This window comes from Pavona decussata, unplaced genomic scaffold (assembly GCF_977016875.1).
Source record: "Pavona decussata unplaced genomic scaffold, jaPavDecu1.1 SCAFFOLD_184, whole genome shotgun sequence".
NCBI classification, from domain to species: Eukaryota; Metazoa; Cnidaria; class Anthozoa; order Scleractinia; family Agariciidae; genus Pavona; species Pavona decussata.
In genome coordinates, this window is record NW_028145593.1 from 1,966,429 (window position 1) to 1,977,500 (window position 11,072).

Genomic DNA, 11,072 nt, shown 5'->3' on the forward strand with positions numbered 1-11,072 from the left:
TATTACTGAATGAAATGGGTTAGAGCTAAAAATTATGCATGAAATAGTAAAGACCTCATAATATAGGACGCGGTGGTAAAACGCTTTAGACGCAGGAGCCTTATTAGTTTTTTGAAAATAAAATACATGCACTCTCTTCTGATAAATACTGAAGTAGTAAAAATCAATAGGCACTCTATGACTACATGGGGCTACTGCTTTATTTTTGTAGAATATTGTAGTAAAAAAGCATGGTTGTATAAAATGCAGAGGTGTAAATGAACAGCTCTGGTCAATGCCATGCAAAATTGTGCAGGATAGTTTGATCGTGTTGTCATATGGGCGAATTTGGTATGCGCTGGAGGATTTCGGTTTGTTTACATGTACACAGGAACAGTAATACCTGCCATGGTTTGGCTCTCCCACGGTTTACATAAGATTGCGTGGTGAAGAAATTCCGTGAATCAAGACACACAGATAAACAGACATAAAGCTTTCTTAATTGAAAAATCTAATCAGACAGACCTGTGTTCACGCCTGAAAAGCAAATTCGTCCAATTTTCGCCTCGACGGAAGCTACATGAAGGCGAAGGATGCAAGCAAACTGCGAGTCACTAAAGCACCACTACTTGACCGTATTAAACTGAGCACGTTTTCCGAAATTTTCGCTAAAGCTATGAAATATGACGAATTGATCAATTAAACATAAAGCACGGTAAAATTCACGTTCAGACCTGAAATGTTTTGTAAAGTGGATTCCCAGGATCACACAAAAATTTCCGAGAACGTCTACAGCTCTGCGTGATGATTTGCAGATCTTGTTTGCGATGATGTGCGATTGCCAATGTTTCGCTTTGACACAATCTCTAACAGCAATTTCTTCGCTATGAACTTACTAATTAATTCCCTCTGTTTAATCAGCCGAGCGTTGTTCTTTTGATTTACAGTATTGAAAACCTGTGTTTTCCTTCCAAGAACCACAAAGTGTCACCTTAAAAATTTACGCATGAGAGACACGGCAGCCATTTTAAATTGAAATAGAACCTTCCGTACCAATAAACCCAACTGAGATCTCGTCAACATGTCGTGGTGAATTTGACCCAACTTGTGTAAATTCTACAATTCCGAAAGCTAGCTTCTGATTTACGGACTTACCAACACCATAGCTTCCCAGAAGGCAGTAGCCACAATTACACCCATGCTCACATACGGTCACGAAATACTCTTATAAGATAACCCCGTTTTGGGATGTAATGGGGACAATGACCCATTAGCAGGCTGGCCGATCGAAACATGTCTGTTTTAAAACAAATGTCCACGCCATTTGAATTAGCCATCCCCCTGACTAACGATATAATGAAACTTGCTTGCTCCTTGTGGTTCTTATCATGACTATGTTAGTGTATCGAAAAGACGCCTTGGAAACGTCTTCCTCTGTTTCAAACTTCTATTGTTTTACATTCATTACAATGAAGGCTAGTTACAATTGAGGCAGAACACTAACAAAAACAATTCTACATAGATCCTGAGATGAGAAAAAGGATCGCAAATCCTTGAGTTCCAGTAAGAGTTCCAGAGAAACCTTTTCTACACCTTAGCTATCAAGATGGAACTCAAAGATATGACAAAAACATTGGGCCGAATGTTTCCTTTGTAGGCGGTTTGTTAGGTCGAAAATGGCGTCAGGCGTTAGAACAAAGGGTATTAGAATTAGAAATTATCTGACGATAAAACACGGGCTATGATTGGGCGAGTCGTCAAGAGATAATTTGCTGCGAGGCAGTTCCGGAAAATGGAACTGGAGCTGTGATTGGCTAAAATCGGGAAAGGAATGTGGTTCGAATGCGAGCAGCCGTTTGTGGGGAGGAGTGTTGCGTGACACCGAGACAGAACGGCTGCGAGGGAGACTAGGTTATTCTAAGCTATTCACCAAACTCTTGACGAGCATGGATATTAAAATAGAACTCTTCAGTTCCATGTTTTGTATATGGCCTGACGAAAAGTAAATTAGTTATCGTCTCCTCCATTCACCTCATTCCAAAATGGCTACCATGATTTTAATATTCTTTTGTTGGTATTCAAATGAGCCCTCTTGCGTCGTCCTTAAGCTCAAAAATCAAAAGGTATTTTATCTTGAACGAGGCAAGAAGGAGTGATTTGAATGCAATCCAAAGAAAATTAAAATGGCTGTCATTTCAGTTAAAGGACTAAAATATAAAACTCATATGACTTGCAATTACATGAAGTTTCCATTACAGAGGTACGTGGAGTTGATTTTTTGTGAAGTTCTCCTTATCTGAGTCATATAAAACATATGAACACAATGATGAGAATTCAGATGTTAAAAGGGTGAAAAGTGCGAAAAGTGTGTACTCTTTACATGAACACTCTGCAATTAAAAGGCGTAAAAACAAAGCAATTTACAACTTGAAAAAATTAAATTGACAAGGCGGAGTTATGTTCATTGTGGACACGTTCTAATGACTTGCTAGTTATTTTGTCACTCCTTGGCATGACGCAAGTTCTTTTGCTAATTAAGGTTTGAAGTTTGTTTAAATGTTTAAAAGTCATGCAGTTTTAGCTGTAGTTCTGGATCTCGGCACTGCAAGCATCGTGCATCTCAGTACTCACGCATGGAAGGTACGACGAAATTTGAAGTTTTTGAAATCGTAAACGAAGACGAACAAACGAGTTTCCACCACCAAAAAGACGAAAGTGAAGAAAGCAAAAATAATTTTCAAAAGGAAGTTGTCATCTTAGGCGGAAAGCTTCTTTGTACCGATATTTACGATTTAAGGGGAAAAGCAAGCCCCGAAGAACTTCATCACGTTGAAATTCATACTGTCACGGACAGGTCTATGGATTCGTCTACAGAAGATAACCGTGGTTTGCCTGGAAGGAAGTTAACGAAGTCACGCTCGTTAGGACATCTTCAAAGACAGAAAATACAGCGTGAAAATTTCTCACATAAACAACAGAGTTTTGAACGTACAATTGGTTCTACCGTGAGCAATGTAGAACTAAATGAACTGACCATGTTAACAGAAAACCTGGATTCTCAGGATGACCGACTACCACCGATCCTCCAAGCTAACGCAAAAAAATCGTGTTTAAAGAGGAAACAGGGAGCGCAAACAATCCAGACTTCCACAAAAGAATTTTTGCCATCCCTGAACATAAAGCCACCTAACTTGAAGGAGGAAATGCGTGTCAACGGAAGTCAAGTCAGCCATCTTCCAGCTTTGGTTTGCAAACAAGGCTTAACTACCAAAACTACGCCACCCTTGGACGAAAGCGCTAACGAGAGTCTCTCGTCCACACCGAACCCCGAAAACGACGCTACGACATTTTCCGATGTCTCTCCGATTATCCCACGAAAAAAGCTCTTGAAGAACCACGGATTTTCTGTGCCCGAAAGGTCGCCATCTTCGCCTAGGAGACCGACGCCGTTTCCGAGTATTTGGGGCGAAGATCGATTTTTAATGATCAAAATCGGAAATAACGATATTAACGAGAAAACGAAAGATTATATTGCCAAAGAAGAATCGGAATTGGACTAAAAACAACCACGTTTAGGGACAGAATACTCCGGGTCACTTTGGTTTGCATGATTACGACAAAAAGCTATCGCTCACACGTTTCAGACGTTTAATACTTCGTATATACGAATACGCGTCAAAACACAATGTTTGTACAACGGTCTTGCAAATGGAAGGCTTTTCAAAACCCGTTTATCTCTACGATGAAAACGCAAACTCCTATTAAATTCTTTTATAAGAAAACATGGTCCTTGGTTTCCATGTTTCCTCTACAGTACACTAAAACGCAGTGTAAAGTAAAACACAAACATTTGGAAACGTTCTTTACCGGTAGAAACTTTTGAAATCGTTCGCTCAGTTCGAAAATGCATCCGTTTGGACAGAGAAAACACAAAGTTAAAGTTTGAAAACACTTCCCATTGTGCTTTGGACGAGACGAATTTTGCTAACTTTACTAGCGAGACTGTCTCGTCCTCCCTGAAAGCTCGTTTAAATATCTCATCATATATTAGCATCGCTGGTGATGTACAAGCGTTGAAAAGTGTGTCAAAATGATAAGACATATTTTTGTAGGTAGCACGAAGCTATGTACAATTTTCCAGTCAATCCTGTGAGTCGTTCTAAGCCGAGCTGCATGGTGCCCTACTTGTTGTGCCATGCGCAGCAACAATTCTAATAAGTTGTAGCTTCGGTTTACTCGAAACAATTCAGTCATGCAGTGGACTTGTCCTATACGTGTCGAATACGACTAAATTGTACAACAAGAAATATTTCTTGAAGATAAATCGTGATGTTTGTCAGTGGTGAAGCTAAGTGTTTTCTTCAGACATTCATGCAATCTGTCATAGGTTTGGAGAGTAAAAATCACCTTCAGTGGCCGAGTACAGTTGATTACTATAGAACAAACTTCAGAGCACGCAAAGCGTCAAATATTGGCCTGGAGTTAAGGCAGAGAAGCATTCTTTCTTCTAAAAAAGGTAATTAACACCAGCAATGAATTAAACGGAAACAAACTACTCTACTTCGTTGTTGGTGTTATTTTTTAAACATTTTTTTTTTGTCGATGCCCGTTTGAAAATGTAAGTTATAGAAAACAGAGTAATTTGCCTACACAAATTGTTCATGCTTTGTGGCAACTGGGAAGCTTACTCTACGGACGCCTTTCAAACGACAAAAAAAGTTAACAAGCTCACACAGAAGACCAGTCGGCGAAGTAAATGCTATATTTGTAACTAAACAGGCAACTAGAAAAAGCAGGTTTTAGATCGAAGCTTTCTAGTATAGCGGTGAATTCGAACTGGTAAGCTCGCGCACTCTCGCAGCAAAAATAGCATGACATGGACTGTAGTGCAAATTAGCACTTCGTTAAGAAAACAAATGCACGTCTTTTTAGTCCCAGCGTTGACGCAATTTTCTCCGTTTGCTTTTGTCTTTTAATTTCCCTTGCCTTTATATTCAATCGAAGTCACGTCTCTTATGCATTGGTTCTTTTGGAGTTCTTTGATGAACTTTAAAAAGGCACTGTAAAGGGGAGTTTGCTGTATTTTAATCAAAGCTACCCAAATAATTGACAAAGAACCATTTGTCTTACATAAAATTATTCGTAAAGTACCGGAAGTAAAATATTAAGTGATTTATCCAATGAAGGACAATTTATGAATCAGGTTTTAGCAATTTGTCCAAAATACACAAGAAAAACTTTAAAATTGGCCAATTTTTTCAACTTGTAATCCATTTCCATCATAGCCATCCGAAGCAAAACATAACAAATACCAGCCAAGCTTATGTATAATCGTAGGGTAACGGGTAACAAAACTGAATGAGCTTTCTTTAATAAAAATCCATGAACTGCTCCAGTTAGCTGTTATAAGTTCTTTAAAGCTGCTATCCTAGGAAACTTAGGCCTCTTTCGACGCACTAATTCGGATACATTTTTTCCGGTTTTCCTTCCATCCACACTGAAAGAGAGTTTTTGGTCACAGTATACGGTAATTTTCTAAACGCTCTCCAGAATGGATAAATTTTAAAAACACCAGCTAGGTGTTTTAGTGTGGATGGCGAAAACGAAAATTCTTGTCGACGCTGATGTGACCACAGCCAGTTTAGTGTGGACTCAAATAAGTGCGCATGCTATTCCTTTCATTTAGTGTTTCTGGGGCTGAGGCAGCGTTTTTGTATAAACGGTGAAAACAATACGAAAACAATAGCGTGGACGACAAACTCTTTATCCATTTTCGGTGCGAAAAGGTGGTTTTCAAATTTATCTGGATTGGTGTGCACGGTGCCTTAACTTTATCATCAATCCCAACCAATTGTTTAACGAACTCCCTACCTTCCCCCGCCCCCCGCGCTAAGAAGCAGATCTACCTATAAATAATAAACTAAAATGTCCTTTGAATAAATAGAGACATTCAACAAGGGCACCAACGAAATTATTACAGCAAAAAACTTAAAATGCTGAGTATAATGATGTATTATTCAGTAAGTGACAGAGGCATACTCGGAAAAAAATCCGAGTGCTCCTATCAGGCGTCGAACCTAAGACCTTCCGATTACTAGTTCGGATGCTCTGCCACTGAGCTACAGGAGATTCGTGGGATCTAAGGCCATTTAACTAGGATTTTTTCCGGGAAAGATTTTCGAAAATTTCGGTGAATGGACAGCACCCCAGCCAGCGTCCCTTGAGACCTATATCAAGTTCTCTTTTGGTCTCAAGTGACAAGTCCGGATGCATTGTGGTATTCTCAGGACATTATAAGTAGTCTTACTTGACGTACATACCCAAGAATGTAAGCCATGGCGTTTTGTCAGGTGAAGTCCTTGCAAAAATGGAGTGTTTCTGGAGTACATCTTTCTTGGCGGCGAGTGTTTTGTCCATCTGGAATAATCAGACAGAAATCGACGAAACGCTGTGAAACTTTTCGTCGGAGTGACTTGGACAAAGTTAAAAGGTTAACTCTTCACTCAGTGTCTACAGAGACTTCATCCGACTTAAATCTCTCTGGTATACCTTTATCTGAGGTTTACCTGAACGTGATTAAGGTAAGTTCGATGCTTTGTATCATTTTAGTTGTCGGCTTGAGCAATCTAGCAAATTTCATCGAGAAAGACCCTTGTGTACAGACAAAATATTGAAATTGGGCATCATGCATGGTCAAATGCGGCAGCGAGCAATCAATCGCTAGGCTAGTGTGTGGAAATAAAAAGGCTGAGACAAACAAACAATGGAAGAACAATGTTATGCATGTGCTTCATTGTTTTTAAAGACAATAACCTATTCCCATGTGTTTTGCATACATAGATATATAATGATCATTTGCCACTTCAAACCGCAAGGTAAACAAACAGTGTCTTGATCGTTATCACTCCAGAAATCACCTTTCGATCGCATTTTGTCTCACATTACTTCAATGCTTGTGTTATGGGTATCCCTCAATGCGATATAACTAGCCTCAATTCACAAAAACAAGCGAAATCGTCCTGTTCATTCCATTTTTGACTGCTACGTGCTCGTTCGATGTTTTTTAGAGAGATTCACGGTTGTTTTCTTGAAAAAATTAGTACCTAGACAGGAATAGTGCGAAACAATTAAATCACTTTTGATGAGAATGCATTACTTCTGAGAAACAGAAAACAGCGAGCGGCAAATGAAGTGTATACATAGTCAGGTGGTCATCTCTGCCACCAAAGCAAAGGCATTTAAAAATTATTCCCTTTACGGTTTCAAGTTGTAAATCATTGCTTGCTAATGTTTTATCGACACATGTCGCCCAGCTAGACACACACTGTAGATTTTTAATTTCGTCCACTGATGCTGGTAACTTGGTTGAATCACACAACACCCTAAAGCTCCTGACACACCACATTTCGCAGTCACTGAAATGATCCTTTACTTTCCAGAAAATTTTCACTGCCAGTCAGGAACACCAGTTTCTTGCATATCAAAATTATTACCTGGAAAGTTTATAATATTACTACGACTACCCATACCATTTAACAGAAAGACAACTTAAACTTTTTCCATTCGCGATCCCTCTACAGATACAGAAGAGATTTTAAAGTTTTACAGGCCCAGACATCGGGCACGCGCAGTAGACCCCTGCTTGCCATAGACTTATGAAGAAATCCTGTTTTATAACTTGGGCTCTGCCCAAGTAATAAAAGCCTCCTTTTAGTTGAACCCATGGCATCAACAGCCACTTCCATCGCCATATCCACAAGTTAACGATAGTATCAGTGATTTCTAAATATATAGCTTGTTCAGGTGAGTACCCTTTCCTAAATCTGAACTGATGCTAATACAAATTTTTTTTTTTCTAAGAAATTATTTAGGGTGATAAAGTTAGAATAGGCCTGTGGTTAACCATTTCAGTGACATCACCATTTCTGTAGACTATAGTGACCTGTGAGACTTTCATTACATTGGGCAATATGCCTGTTTTAATTGATTGTTTGTACATTTGAGTGACGGGTACTGACAGTGGGTCAGCAGCTAGTTTTATTAATTTGTTAGGTATATATTGATGATTTGTTTGCATCAAGGGTTTTAAACAAGGTTATAACCTGAAGTTGATCAGAGTGACAGAGGACATAACAAAACTATTGGTTGGAGATGATGTGATATACTGCGAAGGATTTTTGTTGCTGTTGTCAATTTTGCTGGCCAAAAGTGGGCAAACATTAATAAAATGTTTATTGAACTGATTTGCAATATCAGCATTGTTAGTGTATGCGTTGTTGTTCCTTACTATTTGTAGCGGTGCAGTCTGGTACTTGGTTTTTCTTTTGATCAATGTACCAATTAGCTTCCATGTAGCTTTTAAATTACCTTTACACAGATCAAAGAGCTTACAAAAATAAGTTTTCGTACTGATGTTTTTAAGGTAGTTCAATCTATTGGAATATTTTTTAAACTCACAAACTTTGGATGGATCACTAGACATTGATGAATTTTTTTGAAACTAAGTGGTGACTCATCAAGGCTCCAAAATGATGAAAAAGAAAAAAAATGAAAGCAAACACCCTTGTTGTTGTTCTCTATCTCTGTACATACAATATACAATGTATCATGATTATGCAATGGTCACTAAGTCACTTGGTTTGTGTGTGCACATGTAAGTATAAAGATTATTTTGTGCTTTTGTGTTGTGTAGGGTCCATCCCTAGCTCTTGGAGAGCTGGCTCCTTCTCTTGTGACATTTTTGGAGGCTGCTGCTACCCATGGTCATCAAGGCAATGGACCCAGCAGTGAAGCTTTTAAATGTTTGGAAAATGCTTTGGAAACTCTTACAGACCCTGACAACCCAGAGTATAATGAATTGAGTGCAGGATTTCAAAAGATGTTGGGTAAGCTGTCTGGGAAGAAAGAAGTGAAAGGAACGAAATGTGTTACTGAAGCAATGGTGAATGTGGCAATTGCTCAACACGTCTTACTGACGTTAACAAGCGGTTATGCCATTCTGGACAAAGATCATTCAAGAAATCTGACAAATCACAGTCGAGTATTTCCGCCTCAAGCTTTTGGCTTTACTGGCCTTGGCTTGGGTAAGTAAATCACACTATCTTGTACATCACTTTACATAGCATTTGTTGTTTCGCCCTAGTACAGCTCGGGGCACAGTTGTTCAGGGACCCTCTTTCTTAATTGGGCCTTAGTACACTGTGATACACTGTGAATAAGGAAACGGCCAAGCTCAAGGGCTCCAATTTAAGGATCTTGTTACAAAATTAATACCAACAATCAACATGAGTGTAATTTTCAATCAATGGGTCTTATCACGGTTTTCGACGCCATTTTGATGAGTAGGCAAACAGGCTTGAAATAACAGTGTTGATATGGAAATCCGATGTCAAATAATTTTCATAAAACGTCGCTTCTGAAAAATTCATGAATTGGAAACTCTTGGTACTAGGAAAAGGATTTTAAGAAAAAAATTGGAGGGATATAGCTGCACCAGAAAGCGTCCAGTCGTGTTTTGAAATTTCCATACATTTGTCTGTATTTTTTCCCGCGAACTATTTTTAGTGGCAGTTCACGGCTGGTCCGCTATACAGACAAATTCATGAAGTTTTCAGAAGCGATGTTTTATGAAAATTATTTGACATCGGATTCCCATACAAACACTGTTATTTCAGACGTGTTTGCCTACTCGTCAAAATGGCGTCGAAAACCGTGATAAGGCCTATTCCAAAAAAATGAAAAGATTCCAATTAGCGCTATTTTTTTTATCCTTTTAATAATTTATTAGGAGGGTTATGTAATACCTTTAGGATTTTTAACACTTTTTACATGTTTTTTAACTATATTGTAATTAACCAGCTATATAAGTAAACAAAAGAATTGTTCCAGGTTCTGCAACTGATGAAGGCCGTACACCTGTATGACCAAGATGTTTTTATTATTTTTTAACTGCACCAGAAGTTGTCCATCCTTTGGCCCTTTTGAACTACTGTACATGTAGTTTCACTATTACTACATGCCAAGGCTTCGACTGTGAATCTTTTCAAGATCCTTCTCAATTCTGGTACAAGGATAATTCCATTGGGTCAGAGAGCCCCTTTAAACTGTCTATATACATGTATATATAAAACTACTTGAAGATAGGCTGAGGTCTTCATCTGCTATTTAAAGTGCTCCATGGATAAACCAGGTTTGTGGAATGGGTTAGGGTTAGGTTTGTGGAATCGGACTGGTTCAAACATATTTATTTGCTACTCTAAGTACAATTGTCAATATTGTCATGCTTCTTAGAATGCATTGTTCTCCATTTTCAGGTTTTCAAATCTGTATGTCTTAGATTGTATCCATTATTATTATTATTATTTTTTTTTTGTATATCAAGTAGATTGTATTCGTTATTTTTGGCAGTTGCCTGGTAATTACATGTACTTTGCAAGAAGTATGAAACTCCGAGAACCAAATAAATGTGTTTAAACTACTCTGACTCCACAATATATTCACACTCATTATAAAAAGCCTGTGGCTTTGGTTTGAAAATCTTAAGTGAAAAATAATAATAATTATAGAAGGTCTACTGCCTATTTTCAAAATTGCTTCAAAACACTGTTAGAAATTTTTCTGTGTCACCATCGTGTTGTTCTTAGTAACTAAGATATGTTTGTTGCCAGTCATCATTACTTTCACGAAGAAATTCCTTCTTCTTATTCTGTTATTACACTTCTACTTTGATAGGCCATATTAAAGCATTTTATGGAAAAGTTGACATGATGATTTGTCCTCTTGTCACAGGTATTTCCATTACATGTATTGTTCCTTGTTTGGACATGTAGTGTGAGGAAGAGCTTCTACACAGTTCAGTACTAAACACAGTAAAGCTAAACATTTGAAATAAGTCCAATTTATTAATTTCCCACCAACAACTGATTTAGAGTGGCTGATCTCTTACGTGTAGCATTCCAAAACAATGCCAGGGGTAGCATGTTTATTACAAAAGCCAAAGCAAAAATTCCCACATGCCTGACTAAATAAGAATTAAAGTGCTAAAGTGACTTAGCTTCTTGCCTAAGATGGTGATTAATTTGCTTCCAAGTTCG

The 11,072-nt window shown here is 38.2% G+C and overlaps 1 protein-coding gene across 1 annotated transcript in view; it reads left to right on the forward strand.

The window, feature by feature from the left end:
- Positions 1 to 6,305: 6,305 nt before the first annotated feature.
- The window catches only part of LOC146462898 (uncharacterized), a 16,499-nt gene continuing 11,732 nt past the window's right edge, over positions 6,306 to 11,072 (forward strand). Inside the window, exons 1-3 of the mRNA XM_085085034.1 lie at positions 6,306 to 6,560; positions 8,672 to 9,062; positions 10,711 to 10,767. Of these exons, the coding sequence (XP_084941160.1) occupies positions 6,315 to 6,560; positions 8,672 to 9,062; positions 10,711 to 10,767 (694 nt within the window). The 5' untranslated portion in view covers positions 6,306 to 6,314. The remainder of the gene's footprint in view (positions 6,561 to 8,671; positions 9,063 to 10,710; positions 10,768 to 11,072) is intronic.